Source organism: Gracilinanus agilis, chromosome 6 (genome assembly GCF_016433145.1).
Source record: "Gracilinanus agilis isolate LMUSP501 chromosome 6, AgileGrace, whole genome shotgun sequence".
Taxonomy (NCBI): Eukaryota; Metazoa; Chordata; class Mammalia; order Didelphimorphia; family Didelphidae; genus Gracilinanus; species Gracilinanus agilis.
In genome coordinates this window covers 281,195,564-281,215,664 of record NC_058135.1, presented here as the reverse complement: position 1 = coordinate 281,215,664, position 20,101 = coordinate 281,195,564, and the positions used below count along the sequence as shown (strand labels likewise).

The window sequence follows — 20,101 nt, the reverse complement described above, 5'->3', positions numbered from 1 at the left end:
CGGCTGGGGGAGGGTCGGCGGCCGGCCCCGCCCCTGCTCCGCCCACGGGGGGTTCGGGCGGCGGGACCGGGGGCTCGGGCTCCGGCTCGGCCCGGGAGGGCTGGCTCTTCAAATGGACCAATTACATCAAGGGCTACCAGCGACGCTGGTTCGTGTTGAGCAACGGGCTCCTCAGCTACTACAGGTCAGTCCGGCTCCTGAACACCGCGTTCAGGCCCCCCTCCAGCCGAGCGAGCCTCGGCCCAACCTCTTCCCCTCCCCCGTCCCCGCCCCCGCTTTACCGGGAGGGAAGGGAGGGAAACTGAGGCCCTGGCCAAACCAAGGTCATGCAGTCAGGAAATAGATGGCCGAGGTGAGATGCCACGTCTGACCATCTGCCTCCTGCCCTAAGAACCGCTGTATTGACTTTGAGACACACACACACACACACACACACACACACACACACACACACACGAGAGTTCACATGGGACTAATCAACTAAGGCAGAGGCACCGGGGCTTATCTGCGGAACCCACGGGGAGTGCCCTGTGCTGGGCTCAACTCTGCCTATGTTGCTGCTGCACTACAGAAACCCAAACAAACTATGGCTTGGGGCTTGGCCCGGACTCTCTTTACCGGAGCACGACCAGTCAGCATGGGCACGACTGACCTGCCAAACACATAAGCGTGCCCTAAATTCCGCCCAGCTCAGCAGATGTTAATAGCCCAAACTTTTTGCTTGGGCTTGTGCTCTTTTTGCAGTCCACTCACATCCAGCAAAGCGAACCCGCGGGACTAATCACAGGCACCGGCTTATCTACAAAACACAGAAGTGCACCCTGGGGTCAGGTCTCTTTGGCAGAGGTTATTGCCTATATCTTCTGAGTGCCTGTTCCAATATGTTTTTCCTGTATATTCCTAGATACACATAGGGGAGAAAGCACAAGAGTGAGCCACTCAAACATACCTGGAGACCCATCTGGCCTTGTAAGATGGAAATTTACCCTCTCTTTGATTCAGCAGTTATTATTCTATGAAACCCAATTTAACTGCATTTAGGCCAATCTCTGTTCCATATGCTTCCCACAAGCTCCAGACACACAAATAAATACACACCACCAGCCAGGAATAATCAACACAAAAAGTTCTCTCTTTAAATCCAGGCTGTCTTTATTGATTTAATAATGTTATCATCTTCTAGAAACTCAAACATTCTCTACAACTTTAAAGAACAACACAATGTCAGAGCTTGAAAGGGACCTAGAGCATCCCACTTACTCCAAAGCCCTGGGACTTTAGTTTTTTCCACCCCTCCAGGTTTGTTAACCTTTTATGTGTCATCCACCATACCTTAAACATAAAGGCTTTTTCTATCAGAAATGAGATTTTTACTGCCCTTCATACTCTTTCCCATCTTCCTTGGCTTTCTAAGATTTGCCTGAATTTTTGCTTCTCCTCCTTGGGGTTTGTGATTGACCTAAGATGATTGTTCCTTTCAGTTATAGAATATTAGGGTCTGAGGCAACTTCAGGGGCCATGTAGTACAACCAGCATTTGGAGCAAGAATCTTCTCTGCAATATTCTTAGTAGTCTTCTAATCTCTCTTGCTGCTCAATAGTCTTAATTGACTTGATAGAATCATCCTCACTCCCAAATTATCACTTTGTTGTGATCAGATCTGTTACATAGTTCTTTGGTTAAGTGGGGATATTCCAGGAGTGTTGATTGCTCTTACAAAATGCTCTTGGCTTTTCCACATTTTTGAAATTCCAAACCTAAAGCCCTAATCCTGCACAACAAATTAAGATCATCTACAACACACATCCGTCATATAAATGAATCATCTGGATAGTTAGGCCCTAACTGACCTGCCCCCCTTTTTGATGCTGGTTGTATTCAATGCAGGCTGGTGAAGAGGATGTGGCCTAGAAAGTCTAACTAACTAGCTCTGCCCAAAGCTAAGTTTGAGTACTAGTTTAATTGGACGGAAGCATTCAGTAGAGGACAATGGGTTATTGGCCTGTAATAATTACATTCACAGATCTTGGGTATTGAATGTACTTTACAATAGATGGCTTAACAAATGTTTGTTGAATTGTATTAGGATATATTCCAAAACACTCTTCACTTCAGGGTTCAGGAAACTCATGACTCCCACAGTAGTGTTGGAAATGTAACATTAGCTAGCCAACTTTTCATTTCTGCTCCTTCCTGCTAGTCACTGGGCCAGCAATCAGATTTTTCTTCATTCTGTCCCATTTCCTATATCAGCCTGAGCAGAGATTGATGGAAAAAGTTGGAGACAAATGATATACTAAGAATCCTATTTTGTCCTGCCTTAAGTAATGGTATTTGAGATATATCCAAAAAGACCTAGATTTGAACTTCAGCATTGCTACTTTTTGGGAGCCTGGCCTTAGTTGTCTTATTCATAAAATCAGTGTCTTGGACTAGATGAATTTCTAAGTTCCTATCCATCTGTAAATCCCCAAAGACCATCTTTTTCCACCCATCCACCTGTGATCACTGTCATCTTTATGCTTATCAATTCACAATCTGGCCGCCTAATCTCTCTTTACTTTGTGTTCTTAGAAGTGTTATCTTCTTCCCCGCCAGGTACCACACTTTTCCCCTTCTGATGCCGGGCTACTTTGCCCTCAGGACACTTGTTTCCTACATTCTTTTGCTTCTTTAGACTTCCTCGAATTTTGCCTCTCTTCATCAGGTTTGTTCCTCTCCAAAAAAAAAATGGCATATAAATGAGGAAGCTTTAACTTTTGTGCTGACTTTTTTCGTGACCGAGATTCCTGCCAAATTCATTTAGTCTCTTGGGGTCTTGGACATCCCTGTAACCTTATTGTCATCAGTCTCAGAGAACTCCGAGTTCTCCAAGCAATCTCTGACTGCAGATACAATATAACCCAAGACATATTGAGATACAAATGTGGATCTCACAGTATAGTCTGCGGACCATTGTGTATCCCTGAGACTTTTTTAGGGGATCCATGATGTCAAAACTATTTTTATAATAATACTAAAATGCTTTAAATTCTAATACTATATCAGTAGATATCCACTTAAAAAAAGAGTGTATGGTGTCCCGAGACCAAAAAGTTTGAGAACTGCTGCTATTATTCTCTTGAGAGTTCTGCTCACAAGCCAACCATCCGACAGGATGCTGAGCTATCACCAAGAGCTACCCTTGGAGCCACACCACAATATGGCTTGTTAGCCAGGCTTAAAATTTTCAAGCCTGCAATGAGAATCCTTATTCTTCCTTTATATAACTAGAATTGTGCAGTATGGTGGAGGTCTAGGACCAGTGAACTTGGAATGAGAAGCCCTGGATTCCAGTCCCAGCTTTACCAGCTGTGGCATTTGCCAAGTTAGTTAACTAGTCTGTTAGGTTTTGCTTCCCTCATTTGCAAAACAGGAGTGATAATACTTGTCTTATTTCCCTATTAGTGTAAGCAGGTAGGAAAGTGCTTTGGAGACCCTAAAGCCCTAGATGTGTAAGCTGCTTTTTAATTACATCTGCCCCTTCCAAAAGAATCCCTGGGAGGCTAGTTATACTTTTTCTACACCCAGACTTGAAGTGTTGTCCTTTGTTCTTGTAAGTCTGGTTCTCAGCCAGTTTCTTATGCTGCATACCTGACCACCATGATGTGTCTTTATGTATAGCATTCTGGATCTTGGAAATGAACTATCTGCCCTGCCTTCTAGACCCTCAGGTATAAATCCTCTGCCTAGAGCTCTGTTATCAAATATATAAATATACCTTCTGTCTTAGTATCAATTATCCTAAGGCAGGAGAGTGCCATGGGTTTGGCAGTTGGGGTTAAGGGACATGCCCAGGGTTACACAGCTAGGAAGTGTCTGAGGCCAGATTTGAACCCAGGACCTCCTATCTTCAGGCCTGGGACTCTATCCATTATGCTACCTAGTTGTCCCCTCAACTATATATATATATTTTTTAAACCCTCAACTTCTGTGTATTGGCTCCTAGGTGGAAGAGTGGTAAGGGTTTGGGAAGTATCTGAGGCCGGATTTGAACCTAGGACCTCCCGTCTCTAGGCCTGACTCTCAATCCACTGAGCTACCCAGCTGCCCCATATATATATATATATATATATATTTTTTTTTTAAATATAATTTATTTAGAATATTTTTCCTGGTTCCATGAATCATGATTTTCCTACCCCTCTTCCCTCCCCCATCCCCGAGTTGATGAACAATTCCACTGGGTTATACATGTATTGTTTAAAACCTATTTCCACGTTACTCATATTTGCAGTAGAGCGATCTTTTAAAGCCCAAACCCCCATCATATTCCCATCAAACCACGTGTTTGATCATGTGTTTTTCTTCTGCATTTCTGCTCCCACAGTTCTTCCTCTGGATGTGAATAGTGTTTTTTCTCATTTGATTATGCTACAATGTATCTGTCTCTGTACAATGTTCTCCTGGCTCTGCTCCTTTCACTCTGCATCATTTCCTGGAGGTCTTTCCAGTTCACATAGAAACCCTCCAGTTTATTATTCCTTTGAGCACAATAGTATTCCATCACCATCAGATACCACAATGTGTTCAGCCATTCTCCAATTGAAGGACAGTCTTTCATTTTCCAATTTTTTGCCACCACAAAAAGTGCAGCTACAAATATTTTTGTACAAGCCTTTTTCCTTATTATCTCTTTGGGGTACAAATCCAGCAGTGCTATGGCTAGATCAAAGGTAGAGATAGCCTTTTAAAGCCCTTTGTGCACATAATTCCAAATTGCCATCCAGAATGGTTGGATCAGTTCACAACTTCACCAGCAATGCATTAATGTCCCCATTTTGCCACATCCCTTCCAAAATGTATCACTTTCCTTTGCTGCCATATTGGCCAATCTGCCAGGTATGAGGTGGTACTGCAGAGTTGTTTTGATTTGCATTTTGCTAATCTGGAGGTATTTAGAACACTTTTTCATGTGATTATTGTTATTTTTGATTTCTTCATCTGAGAACTGCCTATTCATATCCCTTGACCATTTGTTGACTAGGGAATATTTTTAAACTGAAAAACTTTCAGGCTAGAAAATACCACTTAAAAGCATATTTCCTTAAGAACTCCCCAATCTCATGAGTATCGTGTCTCTCCTTATTCACTAGGCATTTAGAAGTAGGCACCTGAGCCCAACAGAACTAAACTGAACTGAAGCAGGCCTCACCTGTCGGCTCTAGAAGTGTTTCTAACTACTAAGTGGTTAATTTGGGGATTTCATACCAGGTATAATAAGAGATTCCCATGAAGTAGCTTATGGAAATTGCCAGTGAGAAGGAATGTGATGAAGGGGCCAGGTGGTGCCCTTGGAAGGGAAAGGAAGGGTGAGCCTGCATGTCAGCTGTGTGCCTGGAATTTGGCCTGTATTATTCATAGAGAAACTGAAGCCTGAGGGGGGTGCAAATAGCCTGCAGCATGGGCTCATGTTACACTTGGATCAGGTAGAAGGAAGGGCAATGTACGGTCTATTGAGAACCCTCCCTTTCTTTCACAGTTGGAGGTAGGAGGGGGAGATACTGAGTGGCCAGAAACAAACAGACTCCTAAGTAGAGAGAGTAAGCAAACTTTTAGGAGAAGGGATGAAACGTGTGCACTTTGAGGCATGTAGGAATTCAGGACATTCCAGATGTGTTTGGCCTTGTAGCCAATGAGAAAGAGAACTAAAGATTGGCAAGGGACTTTGATCTCTTTGTGTTCCTGGGTTGGTCAGAGCACAGCCTCAGTAACCAGGCTGCCTTTTATTGGGAGGGCCTTATCAATGACTATCTGTAGTGTGGGAAAGTTGACATTGGGAGGGCTCTTGAGAGCCATGCATGTTGCTGCTTCTGTTGCAATAGTATGGATTTAATTGAGGTTTATTATTTAGTGAAGAACCTCTTGCTGGTTGTTGTGTCACTGAGAAGTGCAGTAAAGCTCTAGAAATGAGTGCTATTAATAAACCTGCCTGTCAGGAAGCTCCAGGGAACTTTTACACCAAGGATCAGAGAAGATCTCCGAATCTCACCCAGTGAGTAAGGAATAGGACGCTCTTAACAGTTTCTCCTCAGGAGAGTTGCTGGGCCAGGAAGACAATAATTGTCCATCCTTTTCTTGCCACCACAAAAACAGTTTACGTCAGGCCAAGAAATAACTCCATGCTGCATTTGCTGAGCTTCATTTCAAAAAAGGTCTAGAGAGACTTTCTAGTTTTCTAACACACATGAGCATAGAACCCAGGATGAGAGTTTTCTTTTTGTCTCATCCTCACTGAAACTGTTGCAGAGATGAGCCAGGGGAGTGGCTTCTTAAGCCCAAGATGTTACAGGTCACAAATATGTTGCATAAAATGCCTCATGAAGATGATACATCTTAAACTTAACCCTGCAGGATGGTTTGAGAAATACCTAAAGAAACTAGCCATCATAACTTGGTCAGTGAAAATTCTGCTGCTAGCAAGAGGTATGGAGTTTTCTCTGACTTAGAACCGTATTTATAGGCTTGGAAGACAATCCCACATAGCCTGCTTTACATTTTAGAATCAAATAAAAAACTCTACTTAGAATTTGCAGGTTTGTAAGGCTTTTGTCTTTTCAAATCTCAGGGTATTGAAAGGGAATGAACCTGGTTAGGGATAGATTTTCAGTCCTCCATTTTACATGGCGTGTCTTTTGTTTCCTTTGGTGTAGGTCAAAGGCAGAAATGCGGCACACCTGCCGAGGAACCATCAACCTGGCCACTGCTAACATCACTGTGGAGGATTCCTGCAACTTCATCATCTCTAATGGTGGAGCTCAGACCTACCACCTGAAGGCCAGCTCAGAAGTAGAGCGTCAGCGCTGGGTGACAGCCTTGGAACTGGCCAAGGCAAAGGCTGTGAAGATGTTGGCAGAGTCAGGTAAGTGAGGATAGAAAAGAGAGAGATGCACATGGTAAACTTCCTTGTTAATATTTAACAGGGAATGGTCTAATTTGGCCCCATCTTGCTCAGCTGATTGGACCTTAAAGTCAATCTGCTGTTCCCTTGGGTCTTTTAGGTACAGTTCCCTCAGGTTTCCAGTCACTCTAAAGCAGTAGTCTTGTAAGGACTTTAATCTTTTTAATACAAGCTGCCTACCTGATGCTTTAATATGACTACAGATACAAGAAACACTTTTGCCTAATAGGTTAATCTTTGGGTTACTACAAACCCTCCACCTGGATCCAATAGCATTTTTCACTTATTTCTCACTTCACTGTTGTAGGATTTTTTTTTTTAAACCTTACCTTTCGTCTTAGAATGAATACTGTGTGTTGGTTCCAAGGCAAAAGAGTGGTAAGGGCCAGGCAATGGAGATTAAGTGACTTGTCCAGAGTCACACAGCTAAGAAATATCTAAGGCCACATTTGAACCCAGGACCTCTCATCTCTGGACCTGATTCTTAATCCACTGAGCTACCCAGCTGCCCCTAGGTTTTGATTTCTTAAATCCCAAGTCCCATATTCTAGGCTTTATGGCATTCTCTGACTTGACTCTTCATTTGAGCCCAAATCATTGGACAGAATATAAGTTTTGGCAGTTTCCTTGAAAAAGGCAATGAAGTCTGAAAGTCCCATTGTGCTACCTTGGTTTCTAGATAGTAAATTACATATTACATATGCATGCTCTTGATTTTTTATCCAGATAGTCCTCTAGGGAAATTGACAAAGCACCCCACTTAGACATTATTGCTTTTAGTTAGGTTGAACTAAATGGTTACTTGTTGGCTGAGTCAGGGTGGTCATTTAGAGAATAGAACATATATTTTGGTTTCTTTTTCTTTACCATTCCATTTTTAGAGTTCATATAGCAAAGATAGCACATTGTGGTAAATTCATGGTTAAGATTCCATTTGAACCTGGGCCTTTCCCCTTCATTAGGAATTACTGTTAACACTTTTTTTTTTTTTTTTTTTTTTTTAAATCCTGGGACTCCATTCAAGGAGCATAGGGCCACAACCAGTAGGCAACGGGTCACACAGTCGCTCAGGGTCACCCAGCTGGGAAGTGTCTGAGCCCGGGTTTTGAACTAGGACCTTTCGTCTCTAGGCCTGGCTCTCAATCCACTGAGCTAACCCAGCTGCCCCTACTTTAGGTTGCAGTTTCTTTAGCAGATGTAGTTTTTACAGGGTGGGGTTGCTAGCCCCACGCCCAACCCTCCTCCTTTTTCATCCGGGCTAGGGACTGTCCTTGGCCCAGGAGTGGTAAGGGTAGTAGAGCTAATAATCAATAGGGCTAGTGACTCTTGGAAGTAAACTTCTGTATCTAGTCCTAAGTATTAGAGACTTAGGTAGCATAATATCCTTACACAGTTTCCCAGGTTTCAGATGAACCCCCTTTAAAATCCCTGATTCCCTGAGCCTACCTTTGCTAGTGATTAATTAGTTCCAATTCTGGATTTTGTGATGTGGACTCTTGTCCACAAGGAATTAGACTGAGATTCTCAACTCATTTCATACAGGGCCTACCGAACAGCCAACAGATGGTAGTGGATTTTCAGTAACAGTCAGCTTGGGCTGGATTGGAACCGGCAAACTAGAGGTAAAAGGCTCAATAACCCACTCCTGAGCCCAGGAGCCACTGAGCTCCCCCTTCATCATCCCTGTCCTGTAATCAGGCACTCATCTAGCCTCACTAGGGCTTCCAAGTTGCTAAGACTGATAAGCACCAGTTTTAGGTGTGTCCAGTTGGTGTACTCCTGGCTGGTTCCTTGGAAAATATGCCTCAGCTCAGGGTCACTTCATTTGTTTTGTTTCCTCTACAGACGAATCAGGAGATGAAGAATCAGTCTCTCAAACTGATAAGACAGAACTTCAGAATACCCTCCGGACCCTCTCCAGCAAAGTGGAAGACTTGAGCACCTGCAATGACCTGATTGCCAAGCATGGCACAGCTCTCCAGCGGTCCCTCAGTGAGCTGGAGTCCCTCAAACTGCCTGCTGAGAGCAATGAAAAGATCAAGCAGGTCAATGAACGTGCCACACTCTTCAGGATCACATCCAATGCCATGATTAATGTAAGTGCAAACACCATAGCCTGGGGCACTTTGGTCCCTTTCCTGACCAGAATATAAACTCCTGCATGTATGTTGAAATTGGAGCCTCCGTGGCATAGAACATCAGGCTTCGCTTCATTGCTTCTGGAACTAGAGTTACTGGGCTTGTTGCTCAAAGGGGAACAAGGTGCCCTGCTCAGTAGATAGAAGGTATCTCAGGGGATCTAAAATAAAGCCTAGTCCCTGCCTGCTCGTAGTTGTTGGCCCAGTGTGGAATAAACTGGTCTGGTAGGTAAAGGTAAAGGAAACCTTAGAAAACTTGAGGACCCTGTTCTCACCACTTGCTTTCCAAGGTAATTCAGGGTTACAAAGAAAAGTCATTTGCACTTTGGGGATCCTTATGATGTAAGGTGAGGAGGGAGCAGTGTTGGAGAGAGCTCCCTGCCCCAGGTGAATCTTATTGGGAGGATCAGGGATTTGGAAAGAATACTTCCTCTGCTTTGTTAGGTGACAAGTGCTAGGTAAATACAGAACAGCTCTGTCTTCCTTTTATGCCTTCCAGACACTGCATGTTAATGTGGAGAATAAACAAAGGGACTAGCCTGAGAAGATATCTTTTTCAGGTCTCACTTAAATGTTAGAAGGATTATGGAGAGGATGAAAATTCTTGAGAAAAATATTTGAGTAGCTTTTTCCATTTAAATGCAATGGAGACACAGTGAGATGTAGTAAAAATTTACTGGATTTATAGTTAGAAGACCTAGAGGAAACTCTACCCTTTATTGCCTCTGTGATTTTGAACAAGTTACTTCCCTTCTCCAGGCCTCAGTTTCCTCATCTGTAAAAGGAGAGAGTTGGATTAAAAGACTTCAAGGTTCCCTTTCACCTCTAAATTCTGTGAATCCATTAATTTCATGGGTCTCTGTCTAGTTTAGGGAATATCCTTAAAAATGTGCTTAAAAATAGTTTAATTCAGCTTAACTTCTAAATACTTGAATTTTTCTTATTAACAGGACAAATGTAACTGGTTTCATTTATTCCCTTTATTACTAAATAGACAGTGCTTCTAATTTATGTTTATCTTATTTCTCTAAAATGCTCATCAGATTCTGTAGATAACTTTATACCTAGACTGCCTCCCCACCCATTTCTGGGTTGGGGAATGTCTGCATTAAAAAGCCAATTCAGAATCTACCTCCTCCAGGAAATCTTCCTTGATATTTTTATTCAGCAATGAACTTTTCCTTCTTAGTCCATAACATTTCGTTTACACTTTTGTACTGTATAACTATAGTAAGAGTTGGCACAAGGGCTTTCTAGATATTAGCTTATCTGAACCTCATATCAGTCCTATGAGGTGACTACCATGAATATTTTCCCTATTTCATAGATGAGAAAACTGAGGCTTAGAGAAGCTCAGTGAATTAGCCAATAGTCACTGTCAGGGCAGTTAAATGACACAGTGGATAGAGTACTGGACCTGAAGTCAGGAAGACCAGAGTTCAAATCTAGCCTCAGATACATCATCTTGTTATGTGACTCTGGGCAAGTCACTTTACCCTATTTATCTCAGTTTCCTCATCTGGAAAATGAGCTAGAGAAGGAAATGGCAAACCACTCCAATATTTTTGCCAAGAAAACTCCAAATGAGGTCAGACTGAACAGCAGCAGCATCAAGTGTCAGAGGTAGCATTTCGAATTGGAGTCTCTTTCTCCAGCTCCAAATCTCAGCTGTTACTCCATATTATAAGACTGTAAATACCATGAAACCAAAGGTTTTATATTTCCCTCGATTCCTATCCTCCTTCTATGCTCATATTAAGAGTTTAATAACTATTCAACTTGAGTTGGGAATTATCTAAATCACAGAAGATAGCAAGATAATTATTTGTTTTAGCCACTTGCTCAAAAGAAAGGAATGTAGAAAGATATGGATAACCATCATGATTCCACCATGAACCAGTTCTTCTAATTCCCAGGGCCATTGTCGTTCCCCAAAACAACTTGTGTTTTGAAAAATATCCTTGAGGGGGCAGCTGGGTGGCTCAGTGGATTGAGAGCCAGGCCTAGAGATGGGAGGTCCTGGGTTCAAATTTGGCCTCAGACACATCCTAGCTGTGTGACCCTAAGTCACTTAACCCCCAATTGCCTAGCCCTTACCATTCTTCTGCCTTAGAACCAATATGCAGTATTAATTCTAAGATGGAAGGTAAGGGGTTAAAAAAAATATCCTTGAAGTCTGTTAGTTCTCTTGTGACAAAGTCTCCCCACTTAATAAAAGCTAAATGAATTAAATCAGTCACAAATAATCAGCACAGTTGGAACTTTTCCTAAAAGAAATGATATGAAAGCAGTGCCAGTGATATTTGATAGTGGGGTCGGCTAGTTGTGCTAGGCTTAGAGTCACATAACCTAGAGGGTTGCTTCCTTCCTCTGACATTTTTTTGCTTCTGTAACCAGGGGCAAGTTCCCAAATGCTCTGAGCCTCTGTTTGCTCATCTATAAAATGGGGATGATGACATCTGACATAGTTACTATCAGAGGCACTATGTCACACACTCTTAAGCTGTGCTGATACTCTATTTTTCTTTTGAGTTCTACTTCCTTGTACATGGGTGTCTTAGCCTCCAGTTATTAGACTATAAATGCCATCAGGGTGAGAATTTAGTCTTAGCTGAATTTCCTTTCTCCCCAATTTCTAACACAGTGCTACACACAGAGTGGCTTCATACGTGACCTAATCAAATGGATAAAGTGTGGAAAGTATTTTGGGAATCCTGAAATGTTTAAATGTTAAATATAAAAGGCAAGAAACACTTTCTCTACATAGAGACATTATTCAAAATCCCAATGAAAGTATCTTCTTGTTTTAAAATTTGCTCAACTTTCTCCTTCATTGTTCATCTTTTTTTTCCTCCATACCATTCCCTTTTCTGTATTATACTCTGGGCATTATTATTATTTCTTCATTTTTTAACACTGGCAGTTAGGAGCTTGTTTCATTTCATTCAAAAGCAATATGACAAGTCATTGTGCAAGGTGATGAGGCATAGAGATGAGCAGCCATCTAGCCCTCCTCCGAAGGTGGGGATTCATTGTTAGTGGAGAGATCCAGAAAAAGGCTGGAGGGAAACTTTGAGTCAAGAAGAAATCCTTTCAATTAAGAGTGAAGGGAACTTTTGGGGAAGGCTTTTCATGTAGATGGCAACACCCAACCTGAGCCTTGAAGAGAGAATATGGCTGTGTAGTTTCAGAGATGGATTCTCCTCTCTCATTCTACTTTCCTTGTTACTCTCCCTGTCTGGTCTTCTCTCATCAAATGCAGTGTGCTTATTGTCTATACTTCCTTGATTCACTTATTGATAAACTGGAGTATGTATATATTAAGATTTATATGTTTGCAGCAATGAAACTGGGAAAATATATTGAATCGAGAAGTATTCTGACAAGGAAAATAGGCTTGCTGCTTCTTAAAGCTTAGGCAGTTTTCTAGGTTTTCATATCTTTCTACTTTCTTTTTAAAATAAGGGGCCTGACTAGGCAATTTCCAAGGTCTTATTCAGCTCTTGTCTTTCTTCTTCCAAATTGCTCTGATCAGTGTGAAGGTGACCTGACCTCAGACACTAAAACCTTTTGTTAGCTTGAAATTTGATGCATCAAACTTTTCCTTTTCTCTCAGTTGTACTTTAAGATTTGATTCCTACCTCCCCACTGAGTAGGAAGTGAATAGAGTTTTACACTTAGCACTCCATCTAGGTCACCCTCAAATCTAGAACTAAGTATTGAATATGAAGTATTTCCCTGAAGTACACCCAAAGACATCACTTTCTCTGGGCCCATTTGCCCAGTTTTGGGTGACTTTGGCTAGATATTCTCCCATTTGTAGTGCAGAGTTCTCCAGATTCAGCCCTGTAGCTCTCTCCGTGAAAAACATTATTCCTGTCACCTTTTCATTTCTCCATCTGCCACATGATCCCATCCGGAGGATAGAAGTCATATTTGTGGTGATGGAAATCCTGTGGCCAGGCTTACTGGTTGACATTCCTTCAGACTTTGTGACCAAGAGACCATTAAAGAATCCCGACAGTGGTGTTCTTCTTCATAGTGGGAAATGTGGCCATCATTGATCTTGGGGAATAGTCATGTACCATGACTAGTCAGGGTAAAGTTTCTCTGCATGAGAGTCTGTTACTTGGTAGGGCTCTTTGGAGATTAAATGAATGATGTGCCCCGATTCTGTCGACATATAGGCCTGCAGGGATTTCCTGATGTTGGCCCAGACACATAGCAAGAAGTGGCAGAAGTCTTTGCAATATGAACGAGACCAGCGTATTCGCCTGGAGGAGACCTTGGAGCAGCTGGCCAAGCAGCATAACCACCTGGAGAGGGCTTTTCGGGGTGCCACAGTGTTGCCAGCAAGCGCCCCTGGCAGCACTGGTTCTGTGAAAGGTGAGCAGCAGGCTCCTGGTGGCCTCATGGGCAGACCTGTCATATCCCTTCAGGCTGTTTGCTGCTACCAGAGAGCAGAGCATCTGACCCCTCAGGGCCACTGATCCCATTTCCTTTGGTTGCTTATTCCATGTAAAGCTGGAACAGTCTCCAGCAGGCCAGCCTCTGCTTTTGCCTTATTTTTTTGGTTCCTGCTAGCTGTGCGTAGTTGATATTTAACATTGAGAATATTAAACAGAGTATTGGGAAAAGGAAAATAAAGTGTGTCAGCCTGGCCTTCCCCTTGCAGATCAGATCTGTTCGGGCAAAGGAGATATGAGTGATGAAGATGACGACAATGAATTCTTCGATGCTCCCGAAATCATCACCATGCCTGAGAGCTTGGGCCACAAGTAAGTTCTTCTTGGCTCCACCCCTATGGGATCCAAAGTGTCTGACCTCCAGGAGGGTAGAGGCAGTAAGGCTACTAGGAGCCGGGTCGTGTCCTTGGTAAGTGGTAGGCTGTCTGCCAGCTTTGTGCCTAGAAGTGCAGCATCGAAGCCTGTTCTCTCCTCAGGGTGATCATTTTTACTTGTTAAGAGATATATGAGTCTAGTGGCCGTTTTACTTTCAAAGATAATGCCTAGAATGAGAAGTTGACAGTTCTGACCTTTGCTTTAATTTTCATGCTTTCTCCATTCATTTAGACGGACTGGCAGCAATATCAGTGGGGCCAGCAGTGACATCAGCCTGGATGAACAGGTAGTTCTCCAGCATGAGAAGGGTTATTAGGAGGTACTGGGGAAGGATGAGGTTATTGGTGGGGCTCTTTGAGGGGAACTCCAGGTCACAGTTTAACAAGTTTTTGCCAAGAGGTAGAGAAGCACAGACTTTCACCCTAGGGAAGAGGGTTGCTTTTCCCCCCCTCTTTCTTGAGGGTGATTGCCTGGATTTTATCTTGCCCCTAGTATAAACATCAGTTGGAAGAGACGAAGAAGGAAAAAAGAACTCGAATTCCCTATAAGCCAAACTACAGCCTCAATTTATGGAGTATAATGAAGAACTGTATTGGAAAGGAACTCTCCAAGATCCCAATGCCGGTGAGACCCTGTTTGTGTCGTAGAGTGGAATCCTAGCAATTTTCACAGGCCTTTGTGGGGAGGGATTTGACCTATTTCCTTCAGGCAAATGGGATAGTGGAAAGACTGAAGGACTTGGGAGTCAGGAGAGACCTCCCTGCCAATCCCAGCTGCAGCTTACTCTGGCTCTGTGACCTTTGCTGAGTCACTTGATTTCTCTGAGCCTTAGTTTTTTCTTCCATAAAGTAAGAATAAGGATATTTATACTATCTACCTGGCCAGACTTTTTGTGAAGAAAGCAATTTGTAAAGCTAAAAGTGGTATGGAAAAAGAGGAGTAGTTTTGAATGTCAATTTAATGTAGCTCTAGAGGTATTCCTGTATAGGAGAATGAAGACTGGATTTCTGGACACAACAGGGACTGGTGGGAGCTTTGGGGTAGTTCTGTTTTTTCCTGTAAGTACCATGGATTCAGAGCTTGAAGGGATTTTAGACATCACCTGGTCCATCTTCATTTCTGGAAGAGAGTGGGCCTCTGTATATCATTGAGGTAGTAAGCCTGTGTTCAATTCTCTTTCCCTTCCCTCCTTGAAGAGGGGAGGCATTAGAGGTCCAGCTGACCGCTACTGTTCTTGTTGCAATCTGGTTCAGTTCAACTCAATAGATACTTTGGGCAAAGTGCTATGTGAGGGGCAGAGGATGTAGAGTTGAAGCATACAGTCCTTTCCTTCAGGTTTATATTCTAACTTGAGGGAAGGAGGGGAAACACAGCAATACGTCCACAAATAAGCATGATACAACAATAGAATATTAACAGGGCAGTTTTGATATCACCTAAAATAAGGGCCTGCCTCCCTTGAAAATATAGGCCAAGGCGAAGGAGAACCTAGGTTCAGATATATTCTCAACCACTTCCTAGCTGTGTGACTCAACCCTGGGTAAGTCATTTAACCCTCAGTGTTCTTTTGCTTTGGAGCCGGTATTTAGAATTGAGTCTAAGACAGAAGGTAGGGTTTAAAGAAAAGAAAAGAAAATATAAGCCCATTCTGATTTTGAAATGGCTTTTTCTTAGGAACAGTTGTTTTTGTTCTTTCCCCTTACTCCAAAACCCCAGTTTCACTGCCATGAAAGCTGAGGAACAAACTTAGAGCTTTAAAGGTTGTGGACTCTGCAGCAGGAGATGGGTGGAATATGTGACATCCCAGTAGTTCAGGGAACTCAACCCCAAGTGACTCCAAGCAGTCTGAGGCTAAAAGTGAGGCACCAGGGATGTTAAAATATAACCTAAATGGTTTGAGGGTACACACTGGGTTGAAGGAGAGACAGGACCAACCAGGATAGGGAGACCAGGGTTCACTGTTTTATCAGACACAAGAATGGTAGTTGGCCCAATGGGTACCCAGCTTTTACCCTAGGCCAGGGTCTATGGAATCAGCAAGCAAAGGTAAATTTTATGCAGTTTATTTGAGGGAAACTAAATAAAGGATGGGTATGGGGATTTCTACACTTGAAAACCTAAGGGCAAAACACAGGGGCTAGGGAAGGACTTAACTACTCTATCCTAATTGACCTAAGCCAGGCAGGGCCCAAAGGAGCAGTACTGGAGTTACAGGAAAGGCTCCTTCAAACTTGGTTCCAGTCAGGTTTGGTCAGCACAGCAAAAGGGCAATTGGAGGCTCACGGTAATCCAAGGATGGTCACAGGGTGCCAAGAGCCAACTCTGCCAGGTGATCCAAGGTACCCAAGTAGGGAGAGTGAGTTTGAAATGCTGTCCACCAGATCCCAAACCACTTTCCCACTTGGTGCAGCTCTGCAGGTCTTGTCCACTTGCTAAAAGCCCTCACCTCTCAGGATCCCAGGGAATCTGGATGCAGTTTTTCCCTAACTCTGAGATCTCCCAGGGTTAGCAACAGTTATGTCCAACCACTAATGGAGTCTCTCTCAGAGCACAAGCCCTACTTCCTGCTCCTTCATTCCATTTGGAAATCTCCAGCCCTTCCTGCTAGGTCCAACACTATTACTAAATTAATTACTAAATAAACCCTCACAACAAGGCAGAACTGACCTACTCAGTGGCCTCCCATGAAAGAATTTTGTGCCCTACTCACCCTGCCCAAATTTCTTGACTTTCTTTGCTAATGCTTTGGAATTCAGTGAGTTTCAATTTGGGATACATCATAACTATTAACAGTTCCAATATTCTTGAAGGGTTATGGGACCATCAGTGAGTCTTAACATTAATTTGTTTACACTATTCTGCTTAAGATTATCTCCAGTCAGGGAATCAGGTTTGGGGAGGGAATGGAGGAGATATTCTGGGGACATGGAAAAGAGGGAGCTTTTACTTCCCAAAGGAGGGTAGTAGAGCAAAATCTAAGGGCTGGAGTCTAGGAAAGAGGGCTTATCTTAAAGGTCCCTTTCTAAGTTGAGAACTTCTTGAACCTAAAGCTGAGTCACCTTTATACTAGATGCTTGAAAAGTTCACCTTCTTCCCAAGCCCTGTAGGGGGTTAGGGGAGGAGCATTGATTTGCAAAGCTGATTCTGGAGATGAAGCCCCAGGCCAATGTGCTCACCCCTTTGACTTGCTAGTTTACTTTGACCAAAGCTCTCCACCTCTTAGTAACTTCATTTCCTAGTTTATAAAAGAGTAACTGTCTGGTTTATGTATTTATATCAATATTTTATTGCCTTGGCTCTTACGAATAAATTAAGCCAATTTAGCATTTTTCTTTTCTTTTATTGTCAGGTGAACTTTAATGAGCCCCTGTCCATGCTTCAGCGCCTCACTGAAGATTTGGAATATCATGAACTCTTAGACCGAGCTGCAAAATGTGAGAATTCACTAGAACAGCTGTGCTATGTGGCTGCTTTCACCGTGTCCTCCTACTCCACCACTGTCTTCCGTACTAGCAAGCCATTCAATCCACTCCTAGGAGAGACCTTTGAGCTGGACCGCCTTGAGGAGAATGGTTATCGATCCCTCTGTGAACAGGTAAATGGCCTTCCAGAGCTTGTGGGACATTGTGGCTCTTATGATAATCTCTTAACGTGGTGGAGAAAACGTTTGGCACTAGGTTGCCTTCTTATGATAGTCCCAGACTATCAGAAATCCCTGGCGTACCCTGGGCTTTTCTTCTTTCCTATAAGATGTGATTGTTGCCAGTCTTATGGGTCTTATAAGCATCAAGAATATTTTGGCGTGGGGGGCTGCTGGATGGTTCCGTGGATTCAGAGCCAGGCCCAGAGATAGGAGGTCCTGAGTTCAAATCTAGCCTCTGACACTTTCTAGTTATGTCACCCTGGGCAGGTCACTTAACCTCCATTGTCCAGCCCTTACCACTCTTCTACTTCAGAACTAATTCACAGTGTTGATTCTAAGATGGAAGGTTAGGATTTAAAAAAAAATTTTATTTTGGGGTGTTGCCTTTGGGCAGCCTGGAATGGTTGTCCTTAATCAAAGAGGATCAAAATGGCATCCAAAACCAGTGCACAAAGTGGATTTACGTGCATCAAAGTTGCACAGAATAGTGAGCCTCATGCTCCTGAGTCTTCAAAGTCCAATGGCAAAACAGAAGTCACAACTGCTGGTGATGACTCAGGAAGCAGTGGACAACCTTAGGTTCTTTGCTGTTTGACTAAGCTCTAAGTGCTCCACAGAACCTGCTTCTTCTGCCTTCATGGCCATTGGAACAAGTTCTCATTTGCCCATTCTATCAGGGAGGTCTTTATGGGCTTGAGGGAGACCTCCTCCCACCAATCCAATGGGTTTGAGGCCTGTTGGTTACTGTCATTTAGCTGTAGGGATTAAAAATTAATGGTTTGACTAAAATATATGAAAATTATAAATAATAATTGTGGTCGTGGATTCAAAATATTATTGTTAAAAGTTGAAATGACCTTTAATAACTTTTATTTACAAAAGAGGTGGAAAGAGTGAAAGTAGAGAAATGCAAAAGAGTGGAGAAGACATTAGCCTATTTAACTGAATATTACTCTGGTGCTCAACTCAGCCAGGATTTGTTGACCTTCAACCAGAATTAAACTCTCTTCAGAAGTCAGGAAGAGAAAGCCAGCTATCCACTTACCCAAGTTCCCTCCAAGAGGCAGGTCAAGATGATGACTTGAGCTGAAGGTGACTTTGAGGCTGACTTTCTTCCTCCAGCAGACCTTCTTCTTGAAGCTGACTTTCTTCTTGAAGTCGAACTCCCCAGCCCCAGAAATTCAGGGCCTTTTATAGTGGCTTCTTGTCCCTTCCCCTCTTCTCAAGGGCCAATCACAGCTTCTAAATTGCCCAGCACTGCCTAGAGGGCAGTACCTGTGGGATTCACTTCTCACCTTCTGTAGGTGTGAATTTTCATCAAAAGGGTTCACAGTTTCCTGACTGAGTTTCTGAGAGAGTGAATTCACTAAGTGGTTTAGGAGCTCCTCCACCTAGTAAAGGTAAACAAAGAAGAGTTAATCTTCTCTTCGAAATCTAGAGAGGTACTAAGTGGAGGTACTTAAGTTATTGTTAACCAAAGTGTTAACTAGGCAAAGAGAATAAAAGATTCCCTTTTTACAAGTGTAAACTCAGAATAGACAAAGAACAAACAATTTCCTTTTCACATAGCCACCTGCAGAGATGGCTTATCAGGGTGGTACTGCTTTGAATGCTCCATCTTTTGGGAGTGACAGGTAAGAGTGGGGTGAAAGGTAGAGACCAGAGGAGAAAAGCAGCCCTGAATGCCAGAAGTACAAGTCTTCCCTAAGCACCCCGTAATCACTGGCAGCCTGGTATAGTGCCCCTGGGTAAGCAGCCTTGCTTATCTGGGATAGCAAGGCCCTCTGAGGCAGCAGCATATGCTAGTCAAGTCAAACCACTGACACTGCTTTATCCATCATCTAAACTAGGATTGTGAAACCAAGAGCCAGTGTGCCCACCCAGGGCCAGTCTCCCTCACCCTGATCCAGCAAGCAAATTTGAGGGGACAAATAATTGTTGAGAAGAGAACACCCTTCTCATCAACACTAGACAACTGCTGCTGGATAGCTGCCACCTCTGGCTGCTGGGACAAGAGCCCTAAGGGTGATAGTACCCCTTCTATCTCCCCACTGACAGTGTTAGTCTTCAGAGGAGGTGACTCCTTTGGAGAGGGGAACAGCCATTCCTGCCAACTGTCAGCTGGCTGCTACTCAGAGGGCAGGTGGAATAACTTAGCTGAGGTAGCAGAGTACCTGAGAGAGAAATAGGCAGCAGCATGTGCCAGGTGGGTTGGGCCACCTCTGCCACTTTGACCACCATCTTTCCTTAGACTCTAATGGAGAAAGCCCAGGACCCTGAGCCCCAGAGCCTTGGCAGTGTTTCCTGCCCAGTGCCTTTAGCTGTCCTGGTGGAGGTGGGATGGGGGATGCTCTGTCCCTGTGGAGATCCAGCCTGGAAGCTGCTCCCATTGGTTCTACAGCCACAGCTACTGAGATCCCAGAAAAAAAGAAATTCTTGTGAAATGGTTTCTCTGTAGAAACTGATAGGATTTCGTCAGTGGAAATGACCTTAGAAGAGACATTGCCCATCTACTTTGCTATCACACCCTAAGGACTGT

At 43.3% G+C, this 20,101-nt stretch overlaps 1 protein-coding gene across 1 annotated transcript in view; it reads left to right on the top strand.

The window, feature by feature from the left end:
• LOC123251045 (oxysterol binding protein) overlaps positions 1-20,101 on the top strand; it is a 55,183-nt gene that overhangs the window by 20,179 nt on the left and 14,903 nt on the right. Inside the window, exons 2-8 of the mRNA XM_044680211.1 lie at positions 6,693-6,901; positions 8,786-9,036; positions 13,266-13,464; positions 13,754-13,856; positions 14,151-14,205; positions 14,412-14,543; positions 17,269-17,514. Of these exons, the coding sequence (XP_044536146.1) occupies positions 6,693-6,901; positions 8,786-9,036; positions 13,266-13,464; positions 13,754-13,856; positions 14,151-14,205; positions 14,412-14,543; positions 17,269-17,514 (1,195 nt within the window). The remainder of the gene's footprint in view (positions 1-6,692; positions 6,902-8,785; positions 9,037-13,265; positions 13,465-13,753; positions 13,857-14,150; positions 14,206-14,411; positions 14,544-17,268; positions 17,515-20,101) is intronic.